We start from the raw sequence: 22,126 nt of genomic DNA on the forward strand, positions 1-22,126 counted from the left end.
CTAAATTAGAAGACTGGCCTGCCACAACTCACAAATCGTGTTATTGTCAGTGTATCTATTTTCTTTTAATCAGTCATACACAGACACATCAGTCTCTGTCAGAAACTTTCCCAAGCTTCAGAGCAAGAGAGGCATGGAAAATATCTACAAATCTCAGAGAACCCTAAAATAGTTTTCAGTATTGGACAGTCCTCAGCTTCATTAGTTGTTCATATACTCCTTCACTTTCCCAGTAAGAATAATTTTCTCACTTTATTTTCAAAAGACATGGAAAGAAATAGAACGTACTTTCCTTCAGCCTCTATTCATCGTTTTATCAAAGCATACGACATTTCCCCTACTACTTATACCTGAAATAGATACTCCAGGAAAGTTAAATGAGAATACTTACCTACCTCTCCCTCTAGCTGAGGGCTATTTGGTGTTAAACAACACCACAAATATAATACGATGGTAGGCCTCACAGACCAGGAATGTATCTCTTCACAGAATTTCCACAACCATATCTTATCATTTTTGTGGGTAAATCTGGGTAAATGCACAATTTTTCTAATTAAATCATTGTGTCAACTAACAAAGAAATTCTGGCATCCAGAATTGAATTCACCACCTTCTTATTTCAAAAAAGCTTAGCATCATCTTCAGGGAAAGCTAACTTCCAGTACCTGGCCTAAGTCTTTAAGTATCCTGATTATTAACTTAGCTCTTTAAAAAAAAAAAAAAGAAACAAAATCCAAAAACATAGAGTAACACAACTCCACACATCTGACTGAAAATGGAAGTCATTATGAGCTTCCCAGCTGCTCCTCTTTTTCACCTGTTGAGATTTTCCATGGTACTCTCAACTGTGCAAGTTCAACATAGTTGGCTGCCATCTATGGCCCATGTCTGCAGAACAAAATATTTGTTCTCACAAGACATTTTCTATCTTCACATTAAAAGCCCTTCTACCCACACCAATTCAGCACTGATTTAAGGCTAACACAGGGATGCCACTTGGCTGATGATTGCATGTGTGAAACATGCTATTAGTCAAATGGCAGTATTAGGACCTACATAGGTATTACTAAAGAAGGTATGAGAAGAAGATATAAACCAGTAAATTATATACCTTTAAAAGCACCTCTAACTTTCAAAATACTTGAGTATTTCTTTGTAGCTCTACTCTCACCTCTTGGTCAAGATTCTAGTCACCAACAGGAAAATACTCTTATTTTCTCTGCACAATTTATTGGTCCTAAAAATACACCTCAGTCAGTACTTAAGTTATTTCACTATTTACTTTACAGTTTTATGAAGAGGCACTTGGGTGAAAAGTTGAGGAAGGTTATCGCCACCGAACGTGATTATATAGCAGAATACACAAATAAAATGTGTCAGGACCTCAGCATATAAAAATCTTAAGTGCCCTTTAGATTGCTTGGAAAGAGTAGGTTCCTACTAACTTAGTGACCAAAAATAAACTTCAAAATATTAACAATTATTGACAACAAAGTCTCATTCCTAACTATTCATGTAAACAAAAACCCCAACAAATTTGCAACAATATCTTACACGTTGACAATGTTGAGCTTCACTACAAAAGAGAAATATTTTGAAGAAGCAGCTAAAACAGCTACCATGACATAAAGCCAAGTGACCGTTATTTGCACAACACATTTAATGACAACAAAAATAACAAATTGTAGAAGCTGAGCAAGTGACTGGACTTGCTAGCCCCAGCATATTATTAAATTAATTAGACAAAACTATCCCTTAATGAGACATAGTATTACACCTGTTTAGGATTGTGAAACAAAACTCCTCCAGTTATTTGCTAAATTTCAGTGCCAAACCAAAGGCAATATTATCTGAGAGCGAGGGAATAGGTTCTCAGATCCTTAAGTACAGCAGTAGGTTTCTCTATCTTGAATGTCTAAATATTTTCTCTCTCTAATTCTTACAAAAACAAGATAGGTTTTAGTCCCTCATCAGACCTCTTTGGACATCACTTCCAAGGAATTTTATATTTATTTTATATTATTTTATAGTAAAACAGCATTTGGTGTGGATATCACATGTTAATATTTGACATTAAACAACACCATTACAAATATTATCGGAAACCAGTGACACTTGGGTAATGGTCCATCTGTCTTTGTAGATCCAGTCAGAACGTTCAGCCTATAGTCTTTGGGCAGGACATTCAGGAGTATCCTTCACATAAATTCATGTTTTCTAATACAATCTTACAGAGCATACACAGTAATCCTCCAAAATTCAGTACCCTGAACATTACAGATGATGCCTGCTAATGAAAATACCCTGTTGCTTCAGGACTACATGACACTGAAGCAAGAAAACAGTTGACAACCAACGCCAACTGCAGAGAGCAAAAGTCAGCTTGAGCACTCTTCTGTTTTTAAACAGGTATTCAAATTAACTGCTAAGATAGATGAAAAAGTGTCTCTTTCTAGTTGAAAGGTAACAAACCCCACACTAAGATAAATTGAAAAGAAACCTCAAGCTTGATCACCATAGATACTATCAGTACTCACAAGGATAAGTGGTTTTGCATCAAACACCTGGATATGCAGAGAATATTCCATGACAAGTAAGGAATTATCACTTTCATAGAACATGGTTATTTCTTTTCTAGTTGGAAGTCCTCAAACACAATGCAAGCATGGCTAGCTCCTTCAACTCTAAGCAACTGACTCAATCTTTCTTAAAGATTTTTACAGTAAAATTACAGCAGCACACAATGCATTAGGGGTAGGTAAAAACACCTGTGTTTTATGTTTTCTTGGGTGACTTTTTTGCTTTACAGATTATGCACTCAGACGTTCATAATCATTTGAATGGCTGTGTAGTATTTTCTAAATCTCTTATTTTATTACTATTAGACAGAGAACACAGAAAAAGAACAGGAAACAATTCCTGAAATACTCCCCCATTTCACAAAGGGAAGCTTCCCTCTTTAAGGTGCAAACTTGTGAGACAAACAAACGAACAAAATATATCAAAGAAACAGCTGATTTATTTACTCCAATAGGTAGGCTAGCCAACTGGGAAGGACTTTGGGGGCACTCCATGGACACCCTTAAACTATTAACCGTCAGAAGATAACTCTCCCATGAAGGAATACAAGAGACAATTTTGCCCTCCACTGGCTAGAACAATCACTGGAAACCATGCCTGCCTCACTGCTGTCAGAGCTGCCTATTTCATACAGCATGAAAAGCCCTCGTGAGCAAATGTACCAATCCCATCTGAAGTACAGTAATTAGTACAGGATAGCGCAGACAGGAAAGGGAGGAAACATGTTGAGCAGGCGGAAATCATCTATGCAAGGAAATACCTTGTAGAAATATAAAGATTTCTGTGGAGGGCTTGGGGGGGGGGGGGGCGGGGGGGAAAATCACACAGCAACATGCTTAGCCTTGAGAATTGCTAGAGCAGTGAACACACGTGGAAAGCCAGAACCTTGACATTCCTATTCCCACCAAAAGCATTCTGCATGTTACTCGCCAGATAACTGAAAGCTTTTATTTTCTAAAAAACATTAATTCGATGCTGTTGTTTCTTGGGGGGTAGAAAGATGAAAACTCTATGGATTATAAAGGACAGACTTCCTCAAAATGGAGGAAAAAGGCAGAATGCAGGTAAACACTCGAGAAAACAAGCATACCAGAGAAGTACCCCTTAAAGCAATTTTTATGCTTATCTTTACTGAAAGAAGCATTGAAATTACACTGGGAGAGTAAGGGAGGAAAGCTGCCATATTCCGATGTTCAAAATTATTCAAATTTACATTTTTGCAACATTTATTAACCACAGGCTTAGATGAAAGACAGTACTTCACAGGATTGCAAAGAGGCAATACCACAGTAAAAATTAGGGTTTTAGATTCTAAGTGGTTTACCAATTACTGCTTTAACAACCACTAACCCACTTACCATTCTATTATTAAAGATTTCCTCCTCCCAATCCCCCAGTTATTTCCCACCTCTCAGTAGAAGTTTCTAACATCCCATTTAGAGTGTGGCCACGCAAACCATTGATTCAGTATTGGGTCTAAGTGAGGGAAGTGAAAATCTTCAGTGGAAAAGGGAGGAAAGGATCAATCAATTTGCAGGCAGATCAGCTGTCAGTAGAACTCAAAGGATTTCAGTGTGGAAACTGCTGTAGATGACTCCTGTCTGTCCTCCTGCACTGAGGCCATCTGCCCTCAAACTTCATCCTGCCAAAGGTTTCTGGCATCCCCATTGTTCTAGACACAAGACTATTTGATCACAATCTAGCTGAGGGGGAAAAGAAACCCCTCTGGTGAGTGAGTCGGAACAAAGTTTTTCTCTTGTGCTTCCCTCTATCTTTATTACTGACTTTGCTTACACAGCAAAATTAAAAGCCTCCATAAAAATCATGGCTTTTTTTCTTTTTTTTTTAACGTCCAACAGTTCAGCTGGAATCAACATTACTAAAGAGAACATCCCCATCCTCATAGGGGTGGGAAGCAATGAGAACAAAACACCTTACATCCATCTTACTCTACTGAGCATTTATGTGAGAAATAAATGGGGGGGGGGGAGGGGGGGGAACAAACAAACACACACCACCCACCACAAAACCCCAAACTGTTTCTTAACTTGGAGTTAAAGATACCCCCGTACAAAACTGAGTTACAGACTACGTTTATGAAGTCAACTTTTCCACAGCAGGGATGATCAGCATGAAAGATTTACAACAAGCAAAGCGGTGAAAAGGCTCTTCCCCATTCCAGTTGTTTCTTCCATTAGATAAAGAAGGCAATACAGAGACAAGCAAATGAGAAATAGCATGACTGTCACAGTCAAAAGCAAACAGGGTTAGAGCTACCTTCTTTTGAGAGAGAGAAATGCAAAGCTTTCCATATTCAAAGCCACAGAAACAAACCTCACACCTAACAGCAAAAATGTAATCGTTAGATTTATGATATAATCTAGAAATGGACGTAGGTTATTGCATTCAGTGACATAATTAAGACTTAAAGCTTCAGGCAGTGTACTTAAGTCTTTCAAAAACTTCATTCATTCATTTACTGACCAGGTGTCTCATGCTACCATAACTTTAACGACTCAAAGGAGTTCTCATCAAACTTATAAAAAATCAATTAAGGTTAGAAAAGTTAGCACCCTCACTAGCCTTAACTGTAACTCAAGGTTATATTGCGTTTACCCGTAGCTTAACGTACGACAAAAGGCGTTGCTGAGGACGGGAAGGAATACTGCAGCCCGGCAAACCCGGCCTCCGGGGAGCAGGAAGCTCACGCGGAAACACCCCCCCGCCCCAGCCCCCAGGCGCCCTCACGCCCCTCCGGGCCACTCCATGGCCCCGCCGCCTCCGGGCGGACGGGTAGGCACACCGGTCCGCAGTCACGGTAACGCAGCCCTGCATCGCATTCCGCGACACCGCGATTATAACAGCGGGTTTTGCTCAGCGTAAGCGCCCTATCAATGATAGCCTATTAGCGCGACCCTATCTTCAATCTACAGGCACGATAAGACGCCCCAACACGCATAAACCCCGCGCAAATAGTGACTAATGACCACTAATCCCCCCCCACCCCCTCAGCCATCTCTCCCGCTCCCATTGATCACGCCGGCGCGTCACTTCACACACGTGCGTAAACTTTACACGCCAAGGTGAAGCCAAGCCTGTCTCCCCAAGCCCCCCTCTCTCAACCGCCGTGCTCCCCACCCAGGACGGGCGTGCGGGGTTAACCCCTTCATGCGTGGGTCCGCGGCCCCGCCGGTTGGGAGTGGGAAGCGGCCGTTAACGGACCGCCAGGGGGTGGTGGGCACAGTACCTGCGGCCTCTCCCCCGGGGAGCTCCAGCCCACCTCCCGCGGGAGGCCGGGGCGCCCCCCGCCGCCGGGGCTCAGCGGCAGCCACCGCTACACCACACGGCCCCCAGGCGCTGCCGGCGGGGGGGACGGGGCGCCCACAGCTCCAGGGCCGCACCGGCGCCGCGTACCCCCGGGTCCCCGCGCCCAGCCCCGGGCAGCCCCCGCCCGCGGTGGCCACTGGCCGGCGGCAGCTGGCGGCACCGCGCCGGGGGGCAAAGGCGGCCCGGCTGCCCATGAGGCTTCGGTTCTGAAGCAAGCAACGGGCGGGAGGCGCGGGGAGGCCGGCTAGTGCATCGCTTCCCACCCCCCCACCTCCCCCAACCCCGCCAAACTGGGGCGGGCGGCGGGAGCGCGGCCACCGCCACGGCCTCGCACCGGACTCGCCCACGCGCGGTGGTTACCTGAGGTGAGACATATGAATCCAAAGAGGTAAAAGTGAGCAAACTCCGCGATCATTGTCCTCGGGTGGCGCCTGCAAGCAGTCTCATGCCAGAAGAGCGGGGTGGACACGAAGAGCCCCGCGTTGTAATTCCACAGAAGCTTAACGTAAGCGAGGTTCCCTAATCCCGCCGGACTCCTGGGGCGAGCCCTCTGCGGGAGGGCGCTGTCAGACCCGCGGGGCTCCAGCAGCAGCACGCCAGCTGCGGCCGGCCTCCCCTCTGCCGGCCCGGGCTTTCCTCAGCAGCGCCGTGACACTTCCCAGGACCATCCAAAGCGACAGAAGACAACAAAAGATCCCCGAGTTCCCGCAGCTGAGGTCCGGCCACCTCCCAACCGCAACTTGCTGCTCCGGCCCCAGGCTTGGCTCCGGGTGCTCGGGACGAGCCAGTAACGGAACGCGGCCGGGACGGGCACGGACCGGCCCCCGCCGCCCTCCGCGGAGGCGAGCAGGGAAGCGCCCTCGGCCGAGCGCCCCGCCAAGTCACTGGGCAGCCGAGGCGGGCGAAGGGCGGGCGGCGGCGCGGGACGAGCGGCGGACAGAGCGCGGCGGCGGGGGAGCGGCGGCGGCCCCCGCTCCCATCACGGGGGAAGGAGGCGGTCGCGTCGGGGGCCGCGGCGGAGCCCGGCCGCGGTCAGGCGGGGCGGCGGGCGGGGGAGCCCCGGCGGCTGCCTCTCGCCCTGCCCGGCATCGCCGCCGCCCCCTGCACGCGGGAATCCCAAACTCGCCCCCTCCCCAGCGCCGGAGGAGGGCACAGGAGGGGCGAAGGAAGAAAGGAAGGGGAGAGACAAGGAGAGGGCGAGCAAAACTTCCCCGGGCCAACGCCCCCAGCCCCCCGCCCGCCCTCGGTACAGCAGCAGCAGCGGGAGGAGGAGGAGGAGGAGGAGCGGCTGCTGGCCTTCCCCCGCCGCCGGGGCCGGGGAGCACGAGAGTCAGGCGGGGCCGAGCCCGCCGCGCCTGAACTTTCTGGTGTCACGTCGAGCCGCTGGCGGCTGCCGTGGGCTTCCCCTTCCCCGTCCCCCTCCCGGGGGGCCGCCGCCTCCGCCTCCTCCCCGCGCCGCCGCCGCGGCAGATCTGGTGCCGCCTCAGGACACCTTAAAGGAACCGCACCTATGCGGCCCCCGCACGACCGGTCCGGCCCGGCGGATCCCGCCCCACCCCGCTTCGCCCCGCCCGGAGCCGGCGCCGCTTCCCGCCCCCTCCCCCCGCCGGCCGGCAGCAGGGAAAGAGAGACCGGTCTGAGGTGAGGGCAGCAGCAGTCAAGGAAAAAGTTCAGGTTGCCCCCCGAAAACGAGCAAACAAACCCCCAGGTCGGGTCTCCGGGACCCCGGGCTCCAGACGGGAAATCGCCTCACGCACGTCGAGGCCTCCCTCGAGGTTACCGACGGGCTGGCTCGCCATCACCGGGCGACTGCGCGCCGCCAGGCAGCCCCTCGCGCCTCACGGTTCACCTGAGCATTTTCCTTCCCTCTGTTCTAAAGACCGATGGCACTGGCGAGAGGCACAGCGGGCAGGTACAGCGTGGTCTGGCGTTCCCGCGGCAGCGAGGAGGCTCTGGTCGGCCGGATGATCCCTAGTGCCTGCGGCCTGGCCACGCTCCAGGCGTGGATCAAACCTCTAGGACAAGCGTCCTCAAATCCTCGCTCCCGCAGCTGGGCGCAGACAACTACTTTGCAAAGCTACGGGAGCAGCTCTTACAGCCAGCTCCAGGTGGTCGTGATGCCTTTATCTCATGACACGAGAGGCAGTGGTAGGGAAAGAAGGCTTAAAAGGTAAGTAGGCAAGAAGGGTAGGAGGTAAGCCTTCGAGATCACTGCCTGACAAGTCAGGCGTGGCAGCGCTACTACCGCACAGCAAAACTCCAGCTATTCCCAAGTTTGATTCATTAGGGTATGAGGATTGAATGAAATGTACAAAAAAATTTTGTCTCCAAGAAGGGCGTTGGTTATATTAACCCCATTGGAAACGAGCCTTTTGTTGCCATGGGGTAATAAAACGCCAGAGAACCTTCCTTTACTTCCCATTGCAGGATTTATATGCACCCCACATTGTTATCACCCAGACAGGTTTGGATGCCCTCAGCCACCATCAGTCCAAGCGCACCGTGGTGGTGTGCCCCCGCATTTGCCCCGTTTTGCCTCCCTCAGGGTGGCAAACTGACTTAAAAGTCCAACAACAGAGTCCTGCGGGTTGCACTGAATCTCTTTTAGTCCACTTCTATGTGAGATCTGTAAAGACAAATCTTCAATAATGTAAAGCAAAACTGGTTTATGTTGGAAAAGGAAGTTCCTGTTTATGTATATCCAATGTCTCTGTGTATATATACACATATATATATCAGCAGCAACCAATCTGGCAAGATTGCCCAGTAAAACTGGTGAGAATAGACCAAACATGAGAACACTCAAAAGTTAGAACAATAACCTAGTGTTTTAACACCAATCAGACTAATTTTCAGAGAAAAAACTGAATTAGTGCACTACTTCAAACACATTTAGAAAACAATCATAACTGTGCAATCGCTAACAGTTAGTACTTTTGGATATGACAAGATTTCTTCAAGGTGTACCTAGCTAACAATTTCTGTTCAGTGACCTCATGCCATCGTTCTGCACTTCATGAAAGAAAAACGTACCAGTACCTCCAGAATTAAAGCACACTGCAAATCCAGTGAAGAGGTCCTAGATAATCCTTGAGCCCTAGTGAGAAGTTTGAGATTTCAATAAATTAAGTTTGGGCTGTTCTTTTTTTATTAAATAAATGCGAGTCACATGCAGGGCTGAAAATGAGCCTCAGGAGTTCATTTCTTTCACCTCCCTGTTCTGAGGCAGGGTCAAATGTAAGTAGACTCCCACTGTCAAGTATTTTTTAATCTCATTAGTATACATTTCTAATGACTGGAATTTCATATTCTCTTTAGGTAACCTGTTCCAGTTAGTATATAGTCAGATATTTTTTAAAGCCTATGCTAAATAGTCTCCAGGAAGAAAAGAAAATTTTGAAGACTTGTTTTTTATTCCTTCTGTAGTGTCAATACTTGGCAGACTCATGTTGTACTGAATTACATATTTTAATTGATTGCTTCTGTTAAAAAAGCAAACCCACAAATCTACAAGTCGGTCACTCTGTAGGGAATAAATGGGTTATACACACATATATTTTATATGTAAATGTATTTATTTACTTGTAAAGTGTCATGTTTATGTATCCCTGGTTTTATGTGATGCTGTCAATATTCCCTGTAATCTTTAATTGTAAAAACATCATTTTTAATGCATTTCTATGACATATGTATTATCTAGCAACATAAATTAATCCATTGACTTTGTAACTGGCAGCAAGCATATATGACATGGAGAGAAGGTAAATCAAGCATTTAGCTAATTCCCAGAGTGTTTTCTCTACTCAAGATAAGTCTGTTTCCTATGTAATAGTGAATAGTACGTTTCTAGAGTCACACACTTTTTTGCTTAAGTCATTCAAAAAAGGACCAGTAAAATTTTATTCTGTGTTGAAGTCTTATTTATGGTGGGTGTTAATTTTCTAATCTCACATTTCAGATACAGAGATACTCTAAATACAGCAGTGATTAAAGGTCTGAAGCTTGAATGACCTTGCCATATGATCCTGAGGTGAGCGTAAGTAAAACAGTTTAAAGCTTTTGTGCCACAGTTACTCCATCTTTAACAGGCATCTAAGCCTGTTTCTATCACTGTAAAGAAATCTTTATCCTTTGAGAAGTAGAGAGTCACTCTGCTGTAGGTACCTATAGTGAAAGTACACTAGAGCTTCAAAGACTTGTGCAATTTGTACTTAGATACTTCATAACCTAATATTTAGCTGTCAGTGTTTTCTTCGGAAAAAAATTACCAGGAGTGGATATATATTGCTCTAATTATAATTTTTAAAATTCATTTAAATTGTAGTAATATATAACAGCTGCACAGCTGAGTGAATCTCTTCAAATTGTAAGCCTACAGAAATTCATCAGAATATAAGTAATTGACATAATCTTTAATTCTGCAGATGTTCTTACAAAATGTGTGCTGTTCAAGTATCCTTATTGTCCTTAATACTGAGACATATATACATATATATGAGACACACACACACAAATATATATCTGTCAGAAAATGTTTCTAGGAAAAGGAGTATGGCTTTAACCTCTTCAGATCTGGGGAACGCTGCTTCTATGTGTATTAAAATGCAGATGTACTTGCTGTGTTAATTCTGTAATATATGCAGTGAAAATGCCTGAAAAATAATCAGATAAGATAAATTTGGTGGCATCTGAAAAGGACAAGGCAAAAATGTCATAAAATTGTATTCCACTCTAAACTATATCAATGGATAATTTTGACTCCAAAAAGCACAGAAAAAAAATAGCCCAGTTCCAGTGACATAAAGTCATGTTTTCAAATGAATTCTAAAACTACAGAAAATACAGTAATGTATGCATTTGATTGTACAATAACACACATCTACTGCATTCATCAGAGTGAAATATTAGCTCTAATTCCCAGCATTTATCTTTTTATTTAAATTACATGTAGTACTGAATGCACAACCGTTGAAGGTCTGAATTTTTAATCTGGTATTTATCTTCTTCTAAATCTTACCTCCCCACCCCCCGCCGTTTTTAAGGCTTACACAAACATGTAATTTCTGAGGGAAAAGGCTACTCCTATGCACAAAATTATACATGCTGCCTGTCTTTGAGGCACAGGACTCTGGTTGGGAATCCTCCAAGAAAAAGAAAAGGTTCTACAGAACTGATAGCTGTGATTCAGCAGATGGCACTCTTCCCTCAAAGTGACTGAAATCAGTGCTGCCTCTGATACAAGGGACAATGTGCTTTTAGAGATTATGTATTGCACGTTACCCAGAAGAATCTGAATTTCTGTAAGTACTAAAGATCCCAGGGTACTTCTCTCTAAAGGGAGAGGTATGCATATGATGTCTTGGGCATGTTATGAGGTTAACTGCACTCTCTCTCCACAAACCTTTTTGAACTTCAAATGACTCTTACCTTCCTGATCTTAAAACTACTGTGTAGCCTTCCAGTTATCTCCAGGAGCTGACTGCCAGAGATACCTATGTGCATGCTTGTGTATATTATATGATCACGGAGTTTATCATTCGGAGCATTCTGAGGCTGGGAGTGAGAATGACTGCACTCATGTGTGCGTGACATCCTCCTTGGCTTGGGTCTGCTTTCATATGATCAACCATATAGAATCAAGAATCCCACAAAAACAGCCAATGTACCTGAACATTCACCCACAGGAACTTACGTGATTCCATGTGTCCTGGCCTTTGTGGGTTTGTCCTTTCCCCCCTCTGCCCCGCAGTTAATCTCTTAATTACTTTAATGTTAGTTATTTACCTACTATAGTCTAAATTATGTTTAAATTACTGTATCACACTATGTTACTCTCAGAATGTAATACTAATTTAAAAAAAGCAGCCACATAAATAGTCCACCATATTCCTGCCATTGTTCTATCAGATACAACTACACTTCAAAAGCTGTTCCCTCCCCGACTGTTTAGGACACCACAGAAGTAATCTGTTTGATTATTTAATTGATTGTCCTCAAAAACTATTTAAAATCTTTTTTTCTAAGTGTAAGCATTAATAAGCTGAAAGGAAAAATACAAGAATTGTACATCTCTCGTTGTATATTTGCCTCTAAGTGTATTATAGGCCTAACCCATGGTAGGAATCCTACTGAGGTTAATAAACATATGTGACAGCAGAACAGTGTATAATTTCAGTAGTTTTTGCAGGTTTCAGTAGTAAAGAAATGGATTTTTCTATGTTAGAGCTAAACGAGCAGTGAAGTTGTTAGAAGAAGGAACACCGTAAAGTGTAGCTGAATATAAAAAGTGTATGGACAGCAAAAGCTTGAAAATCTACAGTTGCTATATAATGAATTGGGATAATGATTATGATGAAAAAAAACCAACTTATGATTTCTATGCCCATATAAGTCAATTTCTGCCTCTTTCTTGACCTGGCTGGTTACTGTCTAAACATGCTATTCAAAGAAATTATTTTCTTGTGTTTGATTGTTAGGGCCTTAACATGATTTTGCTTTTATTTACATTAATTTGGGGGTGTAACTCTTCTTTCTTTGATGTTACTTTTAATTACACTACTAGTGAAATCAGACTTCCAGTGTCTTTTATTGTGTGTAACATTTAGTATAGTACTCATAGTCATTGCAGAGTAAGGAATACTATCAATAATATATAAGATTTTATTTGCTATGTTGAATTCATAGAGACCCTAAACAACCTCAAGCCTCATTATGCTAGGTGAATAAAAACAACATGACAAAAGATCCTTTCTTCAAAGGGTTTATAAAGCAACATTATCAACGTAAAGAACTACAAGAAAAAATCACCACTGGCATAAACATGCAAAATTCCATTGAAGTTTATCCTTTAATACTCCTTTATATTAAGGGTGAATGTGGCTTTTCATTTCTGTTTCAAAGATGCTATAGCACATCCCCACTGGAGAGAAAAAAAAAATCACCAAAGCTATATTCCTTCTGTTCCCCCAGTAAAAAGTGCTAAGGGCATATTTTCTATTCAGTCTAGTCAGCAGACTAGCTCAAATGCTTTTTAAAAATTATTGTAATTATAGGAAATATTGCATACAACTTCTGCTCTGTGGTTTTGTTCCTGTAAATGACAAAATGCTAATCTGCTTAATATGTAATTTATATACAAACAACAAACAGTATTTATTACAAAACCAGTGTTATCTCTGATATGGCTAAACGAAGAGGGACCTGTCCCTGAAATCTCAGTATTTGCTTTAAATGTTTAACAAATGAGCCATTCAGTACTCACCATCTCCTTGTTTCTATACAGAACATAGGAAGAGTATGAGGGTGTCACCTAGTGGATTGTTTGGACTGCCTATAAGAGAGCTAACGAGCACAAACATCCAAATGGCATTGAATGAACTAACAAAATGGAAGAGAAAGGATTCTTTTTTCTTTATTTAATTACTCCAGGAATTGTGAAGCCTTCAACAGAGTGTTATTGTTCTGTAATATCTGCCTTGGGTTCCCATTCATGTCACAGAATCTACTGGCACTGAGAAGGGCTGTAAGAATGTTGCATCCAAAATTTTGAAGAGAAAATTACCCATGTGCCTGGGAAAGGTTTAATGTTACCACAGTCGACCATTTTTAATTAGTTGCACAAAACTTCTGTTTAAGATTACAAATAAGTGGAAGAAATGATATACAGTGCCCATAGGTTCCATCAACTGTATTTTAAAAGAAGGAACTATTCCATGGTTTTCAACAGGCCATCAAAAAAAGGGGGTTTACATGTATTAGTTTGAGATTGTTGTGTGCATTTATAATTCATGAATAGTTAAATTTAACCTTAGCAATCTGGAGATGAAAAGGATTATATAAACTATCCATCTTATTTCTTTGATTGAATTACTGCACATACTTAAAGCAGACGCCACTTAAGAACTGAATACCTGCAGTGAATTAACTCAGTCAAATGCAAAGCAGATACCCAAGCCAGCTCACCCAGTACAATTTCAATTGCATTTTGAAATTTAAATAACCAGCATACAATTTATAATTGCATGATGAAAGCCTATCTGATTCCATATATTTAACCTCTTTTAATTAAAAAAATGCTTACTATAGTTTTAATATTACATTCTGCCCTTGAGTGGAGGAAGGGAAAAAAGTAAGGATGGAACGACAGATGATAGAGACATCCTGTTTTAGTGCCTAGAGCATATATTTTATTACACCCCCTGAAGTTTTTCAGTGTGTGCTGTGTCACCAGCATGGGAAGAGGAGAAAGCCTTTGCCCCATGATGGTACACTTGTTTGCTGGTGTCAGAAGTACGTACTACCTGTTAGCAGACACAGTGTGCTACTGGAAGCACAGCAAAAATCTCACATTAGCACTACGCTTTGTGGGCCTTGCAAAGGCCTTGATACCCTGCTTGAAGTTGTAATATGTCTGTTTTAATGAACAAGTGGAACTGCCTCATTCTGTGTATAAGGGCTAGCCCAGCCTTAGCCTCTTCTGCATATACAGACAATCTAAAACTCCATGCAGAATGCCTTAGGTGAAAAGGTATAAAGAGCCCAGCAATCCTTATCCATACTGAAAGCTCTCAAAAACACACTTCAAGAGAACTGTGAAAATGTATATTAGTTTAATTACAAAACCAAAAATTTGTATGAGTAAAAACAAACTACCCCTACTTTTTGAGGTAGGAAAGAAAGGAAAAAAGGAGAACAGTTTAGTTAAGTTCCTCAGCCTCAAAACAGAGACTGGAGTTCTGTTGATCAGAAGTATCTTATTCTGCTAGATATTAAATGTTTTCTGTCCCTTAGAAGCATTTCTCTCCTCTTTAGGACACGGAGTTATTTTGGTGTTTTCTTTTTACTTTTTAATATTTTTTGTTCTCAAAACTGTTGCTCTAGGTCCTATTGGATTCTGGTGAGAAGTGCCCAAGTGATGTATGTTGTGAAGTTCAGTACTAGACACTGATAAAGTACAAAATCTGCTGGGCAAGTAAGGATTGCTGCTGAGGGAGAGGATGCTGTCAGTAAGTCTTGTACACCTTTTCATACAGCAGGCTATTTTATTTTAAAATAGTTCCTTCCAGCTTTGTGCAGAAAACAGCAGTACCAGGCTCCCATACTGCATACATCTCCTTTCTCTCAGAAGGCCAGGCTACCTTCAGAGTAAAAAGATAAAAAAAAAAACAAACAAAACCAAAGAAACAAAAAAACCCAACCAACCAAACAAAAAAAAAACCAGAAAAAAACCCAAAAAAACCAACAAACTAGACGGAAGGCTGTAGGCCCCAGATAAATATTTAATTAAAAAAGAAAACTGGTCTTGCATGTGTTCCCTTTAAAACCTCCCAAAGGACAAATCTGTCAGGGTATGTCTACATAGTTAGGAGCATCCAGTAACACAACTATTCCTCCCACTCTCTGAAACGGCCTGACATGAGCCAGCTCCAATCCAGAAGCTGAGTAAATATGCTATCATAGTGCCAAGCCTGAGCTAACACAGGTTGTGTCTCAACAGGCCTTATTAGCTCAGGCTCATTACTATAATAACATGGCTACATGGCTGCTGCACTGCAGCTGGCTTGCTGTGTGCGAGGAGCAGGCACTTAAGTATCTGCTCCTGACTGTGTAGACATGCCGTCAGCGTGTTCCTCCTCTTCTTCCCGGAGATTTTGTCATTTAATTTAAAGCCAGCAGCTGCCTCTCTCAAAAAACTGTACTGGCATAAAAGAAGAGCATTAAGAAATAGTATGTTTGTCAAAGGTTGTGGAGTGCTGACTGCCTTTAGCAGGTCAGAGGATCACTTCTGTTACACCGTAATGGTTTATTTGTTTCCCAAGTTTCCCAACGTTTTGCCAAGTAGAAAACACAACCGTAAGTAAGGATGACATAGGTATACAACTTCCAATTTCCTCTCTTCTTGCCTCTTAATGGAAAAGATGCAAGAGTAAATTACACACTGAGCACTGGAGGAGGCCTAAAAAATGCAGCAATCTGCTTTCAAATAAAAAGTTAAAATTGCACCCTTCTCTTTTATATAAATGGACAAGCTTTGTATTTCCCCAGTTGTTACTGAGTAGACACGATTTATCTCTATTTACCCTCAACTATACTGCTGGATGAACATCCTACTACATAGCTGGAGGGCAAGCCAGAGCTGCATGGACTCATAGCCAACCTCAAAGAATGCAACAAGAACAGAAAAATTGTGCTTTAAATCTTAATGCTGGAAGGAGACAGCACCAGCATGGTAGTTCAGATAGTAATATCAGACTAAATAAATACTCAGACCAAAGAAAGTCTCAGGCTAAGTTCTTTTAGACCACAACAGGAGAGGATATTACCTGGGATCTACCTCTTCCACATATGATCCCTGTGGTTGTAATTCTTGGGTGGGCAAGTAGAAAAGCAGCAGCAAGACACATACATTATATAGCAAAACACTCATTCTAAACCTACACCTACACCTACACCTACACACTTAGAAAAGTATTCCCAATAATTTTGCATTATTAATTTAATAAATTATTTTTGGTTTTAGCCTCAACTGACATTTTTAAATGTTGCTTCCTAATGATAGAGCTGGTAAACTGTCGTTTCTGTGTATTTAAAATTGATAATCTCACATAGAGATAACAACCTCAGGGCAGGGGAGATTGCCTTGGCATTGAGAGGGTTTGCAATATTGAACCTTTGCACGTTGCCATGAAAATGTGGTACTACCAAGGGACCTCTTCTTAACTGGTAGGGGAAACTATTCACCTGACTAGAAGTTGGAGAGGTTTCATTCAAACATATTCAGTTGGTTCTCTTTACAAACAACTTGATTTAGAATTTGAAAAATTAAAATTTGCTTCCCAACTTTTAAGAAAATATACATGCTTACTTTTTGCAACGCATTTTGGTATGCTATATTACTTGTGTTGCAACATTTGGATTTTGATTTAAAGAAACAAATGAGGTTTTAAAAACCGGATTTTTATTATTAAATGGGGACGTCCTCTCAGTCAGTTCAATGTGATCATTAGAGAGTCTACATGTCTTTCAGTAAAGTCCTTATCAAACCTCCAGTGTACTTTGTCTGTTCTTATCTGGATTGTTTCCAAAAAGTTTTTAGTTTTTAGTGAACTATGCTGTAATGCCCTCTGCTGGTATTAAGCTGGTAAAAGCACTTTAGATTTCCATTTTAGGTGATTCTAAAGAGGTATAAGAATGGTGTAAAGGCTGAGGGCTCAAACCACTATGAACTTCTACCAGTGCTCTAAGCTAGTGAGACGCTGTAAGAGGCTTTTAAGTAAAAACCAGCCAAATTGATCTTAAACAGTACCAAATTTGATATAAACTTTTTACAAAGCTGTCAAGACCTTTCAAGGTTTCTCAAGAAAGAATATTTGCTAAATTCTCAGAAATCAATGAAAAATTCCAGGCCTAAAGGAAGAAACTATTAAGAGCATCAACTGGCGTCCATTTAACTGCAAGAAGTTAAATCTGCATTAGCAAATCAACACTGTGACATTCTTATCAGAATAATCATGTTAGAATTCAGTATTTCAAATGGAATTTCAAAGCTCTTGGCTTACATTTTACCCAGCCAACACATGACAATAACTGTAGACCGATGCCACTGTTCAAACAAGAAACAGAATATATACACTAGGACTTACATGATACTCTTGGTCAATAGTCTAAATAGCTTTTAAGAAAATAGGAATGACAATTTAAACAGTTAAGTATACACATACTGAAGAATCCTGCTTCAATACTTTTATGGCATGAACAGGTGGAAGGAAGGAAATACTGAAAATCAACTTAAGTTTTTTCCTTCCCAACTTGCTACTGTCTTACAGAAAGCTTAGTGAGATGCTACCCATACCCAAGGAGTTAATTAATACTTTCTGTGAATAAATATCAAACACACAAGCATCTCCTGTGCAGCAAGATTAATCAAGTCATAATTGTTAAAGTGCCATATTATTTGAAGTATGTATTTCATAGTGGCTTGGTTAAAATGGTCTTAATTAGATAGGGTACTGATGAAAATAAGGTCTAGGATGTTCTTGGTTTTGTCTTTCAGTTTTCTCTGAGCACAGAGTAAAAATTACAAACGTGGCCTGAATTTGGCATCTTGGAAACATGAGTGAGAGTTTCAAAAGTGCTTTGCAGAGGGGGATGTTCAACTGCTACTGAAAGAACTCCCCTCGGTATTCTTGAAAATCCCATCCTTAAACCTTTATTATGAATCCCTTGAAAGAGATTTTAGCTTGAAGCCATGAATCTTCCCATCAGATATGCAGGGCAAATCACCAATTAACAGGAGACATGAAGGATTTTCTTGATTACAGTTTGGACTTGCATTTCTCTGGAGAGCTGCTTTTGTTCAAAACCAGCCTCTCTCCTCCATGTTTGAGCACACAGTATGTTTCACAATCAAAAACTGGACCATTTTAGTGCAACAGAAATATGGGTTTGATTAGTCTAAAATGTTTTAATGAGAGAAATCATTATACAAGAGCTGACATATTATTGTTTTGACACAACATCCTTTCAGATGGCAAAAACATTCTGCTTTTGTGTGACACAGTGGCATTGGATCCAAAAGATGAATACATGTAGATGTGCTAATAAACACGTTAAAGGCAAACATTAGCACTCAAGACTATTGTGTAGATTTAGGCTAATCCTTAGAGGGTTTTAGATTCTTGGATCTGCCTCATCCTAAGCTGGCAGTAGCTTGGGGTGACAACTCACTGCCCGAGAGCAGGTGTGGGAGGCATGCCTGCCACTTTTCAGATACGTATCAAAAGCTGGAGTCCATCTGTTTTCTTCCCCAACATTTTAATGATTTGCCATATCTCTGATTATCCATGTTATTTAAGCCACAGCGAAGACAACAGCGGAGATAAATTTTAAATAGCATAATGTAGTTGTCTTTGAAATCTGCTTTGCTCTGATGAGGATTGTAGTTGTTTTTATTTTGTTTGTTTGGGTTTAGGTTTTAAACTTAACATACTAACTACAAAAAATAGTTTGATCAGTTACCAGAGTTCCTATCAGTGAAATAATGTGAGGCCTAGCCTTTGTGAAATTTACTTTATTGCTTTTCTGGAAGACATTGTGCAATGTAGTCTACCGAAGTAACATTCTTGAACTGTCCCTTATCTCTTCTCTATTAAACAATGCATTACAGGTAATATTAGTCCCAATTATATATAAACATTTATTACTAAAGAGGTTAGTATTGTGCCCAGTGGCTAAAACAAGACATCTTGAAGAAATAGCATATTGTTTTATTATGGATTCAGGATAACCTGTTGATTTGACACTGATTTCTCACTTGAATAGTGGAGAGACTAAAGCAAGCACACAGTGGAAAACCCATCTTACAGAGAGGAGTGGACTTATTTCTAGAATCTTGGTACACAGACTTATGTAGATTGTTGTGGCACTTTAACAAGTAATTAAAGTATAGCAATCATGTAATATCCTTGCCCAAATGCAGCTATGCTTGCCATGATATTTTTCATAAAGCAATGGCCTCATTCTGAAAAAAAATCTGTCTTGGTAAAGAGTAAACTTAAGCTGTTCCAGGGGTGGCGGCCATTTCCGTGGCATAGCAATCTTCCCTGCGTCTCACAATCAAGCACATGCTAGCAGCAACAGGCAGAACGGAAAACTGAAAGGCCTTGTCTCTTTAATGCTCTATTGCTGCGCAGGTGACAATCCCTCAAGTCTGACTGAGATTCCATAATCATTAAGTTGGATCCAGGTCCATACACAAAATAACAACAAAATATTTATGTTCTGTCCACTCATTCTTCAAACATTTGCAGTCTGAAACACTGCCATGTCCAAGAAAGAGCACAGCAATTCTACCTCGTGAGGCTTGAGGTCATGACTTCTGGAGTAATGTGAAAGTCTTATTTCTGTCATATGCTGGAAAAACTAGGAGCATTGTATTTTTACCTACAGGAAAAAATAACTAAAGATGAATAGCTTTTTGGGTGCATTTATGCCAAACTGTTAACAAGTTTAGTAAGACATATGAAATAGGTTTCTCCTTTGGAAATCAGATACCAGCTTCTGGAACCAATATTTACTAACTTATTATTATTGTAATTATAATTGTAATTATAATTATAATTATATTATCCTATACTAACATGGTACTGAAGAGTCAAGGGAAGAAGTGGAATCTTCATTTCTTGACCCCTACAAATTAAGATAAGGTGCTTTTCTGGAAGCCTTAAGCAAAAACAAGCATACCTTATGGAGCCGAGTACAGGGGTTAAATGGGTGAAATATAAATGGCTTTTATAAGATCATACTTGTTAATCAAGTGGTCTTTTCTATCTTAAATGCTACCAATCATGCAACTGATACTAAACTATATATTATCTAGAAAACGAACATCAGTCTTTTAAAGATTTTATATACTACAACTAATTTAAAAGGTTTTATTTGTGCCTGCAACTATAACCACGCCACAGCTTGCAAAAGATTTCTATTCTATTGACAAAAATGAACAGAAATCCAAAACACAATAGTCTATACCCACAAAATGGGAATGAGTTACTGCTTTCACACCTCTTCAGTTAGTGGTTTCGAGACTACAGCGCAAGTTGATTACACTCATGTTCCTATTTATAAAAGTTAAGGGAATTTTCGATCTTTCAATAAAGTAATGTCTTCACCAGATTACAAGTGAGATTGGAAAACAAATCCTTCATTTAAATATGTGACGGAGTTGTACTAAGTACAATCACACATTGCTCAGCAAATCCACCAATAAAGTGAAACAAATACAGCTCCTCAAATGTTTCCATGAAATAAGTAATTAAAGGTTTTCTAGTATGCAGCTTCATGGAGTACAAAGAATAAATCACATAAAATAAAGGCAAGGCACTAACAACCCAATTTCATGCAGAATTCCAACTCCCGAAAGGTTTGAAGCCTCAGGCACTTAGAATTTACTGATCTCATTCAGAGAAATGATTTGCAGACCTAAATGAATATTTTAGGTTTTGTTCTTTGAGTCAAATGATCCATCTGTTTACTAAAACAATTCACTGCAAAGCCAAAGAGGTCATTTCAGGGTAAAGCCTCCATCTTAGCAAAGGGTAAACCAAACAGGCTGTCAAGTTGAACTATTTGAAGTATAAAGTGACATCAGGTAATGTTTGATGATGGTCAGATTGTATGATGTTTCCGCTGCAGCATTTTTAAGACTGGGATCCAAAGAATTGTTTTATTCAAAGGTATAACATTAACAAAGGCTTATATTTCTATATCGTTATCCTAGTGTTACGCTGTCAAATAGTGTTGAAAAGAAGCTTTATTTGTAAAAATGCATATACTTTGCAACTTACTAAACAACTTACAGCCACACCATTAGACAAGGAGGCATTTGTCAGCAGGCTATGAATTTTTAAGTTAAATCAAGGCAATAGCCATAAGCCAGAGGGTTTCTCATCTTCTCCTATTTTAGAATGAGAGATTCCGTTTATTTCAAATCACTGATTTGCAGTAAAGTTGGAATGCTTTGATGTGGGACTTGGTGGCAGGGGGAAAAGGGTAAAACCAGGATAGAATACATTCCTACATTGAGTAGGAAAATGTTTGTCTGAAATGAAACTCTGTGAAATCATGTAACTGTAATGTTACCAAAAATTTCAGTGGTGTTAGGTTTACAGTACAGCTTATACTAAAATCAAGGGAAAACTCCCTTTAAATGGATTATGGTCTCAAAATTAGAATCTATTTTTGCTTCCTAAAATAGAAGAATATTAGAGAAGTTACCATGGTGCTTCAAATGCCATCACCGTTCCCAAGAATTAGCAGAATATATAGAGAATAAGAGCTGTTCTCAGTGAGGTGATTCCCTTCGCATGGGTTTTTTTTCCTATTCCATGCATTAGAAACAGTCAGGTGGAAATGCTGTAGTAGTGACACTATGGATACTACAGAATATAGTGGAGGAAACTGACTTGAGCAAAAAAGCTGTATTGACAGTATTTTGTATACTCTTCCAACTCACAACCTTTGATATATTTGCAGCATCACATATGGTACAGCTCTGTGGAGCCCAGGGTTTAAAGGAGACCCTGTCCTGTTGAACTCAGATTTCCTTTCCTTGAACATAAATATCAGTCATTACCTCCAACAGAAAATACCAAGATAATTTGTTTTAATCATATGTTTTTCAAAAGTTTTGCAAAAAGCAAAAGTGTAAATTTGTAGAGCA

The 22,126-nt window shown here is 41.1% G+C and overlaps 1 protein-coding gene across 8 annotated transcripts in view; it reads right to left on the reverse strand.

Annotated features, from left to right (window-relative positions):
* ROBO1 (roundabout guidance receptor 1) overlaps window positions 1-22,126 on the reverse strand; it is a 748,981-nt gene that overhangs the window by 317,381 nt on the left and 409,474 nt on the right. For 4 of the 8 annotated variants that reach the window (XM_075102180.1, XM_075102135.1, XM_075102171.1 and 1 more), the window contains exon 1: window positions 5,828-6,116. The exons of 2 other annotated variants lie outside the window; for them this stretch is intronic. In XM_075102180.1, coding sequence (XP_074958281.1) covers window positions 5,828-6,101 — 274 coding nt within the window. In that variant the 5' untranslated portion in view covers window positions 6,102-6,116. Of the gene's footprint in view, window positions 1-5,196; window positions 5,421-5,827; window positions 6,117-6,267; window positions 7,114-22,126 lie in introns of those variants that run through there. 2 more of the 8 variants (XM_075102162.1, XM_075102191.1) reach the window with 2 other exon arrangements.

The sequence above is a fragment of the Phalacrocorax aristotelis genome, chromosome 1, assembly GCF_949628215.1.
Source record: "Phalacrocorax aristotelis chromosome 1, bGulAri2.1, whole genome shotgun sequence".
Classification (NCBI taxonomy): Eukaryota; Metazoa; Chordata; class Aves; order Suliformes; family Phalacrocoracidae; genus Phalacrocorax; species Phalacrocorax aristotelis.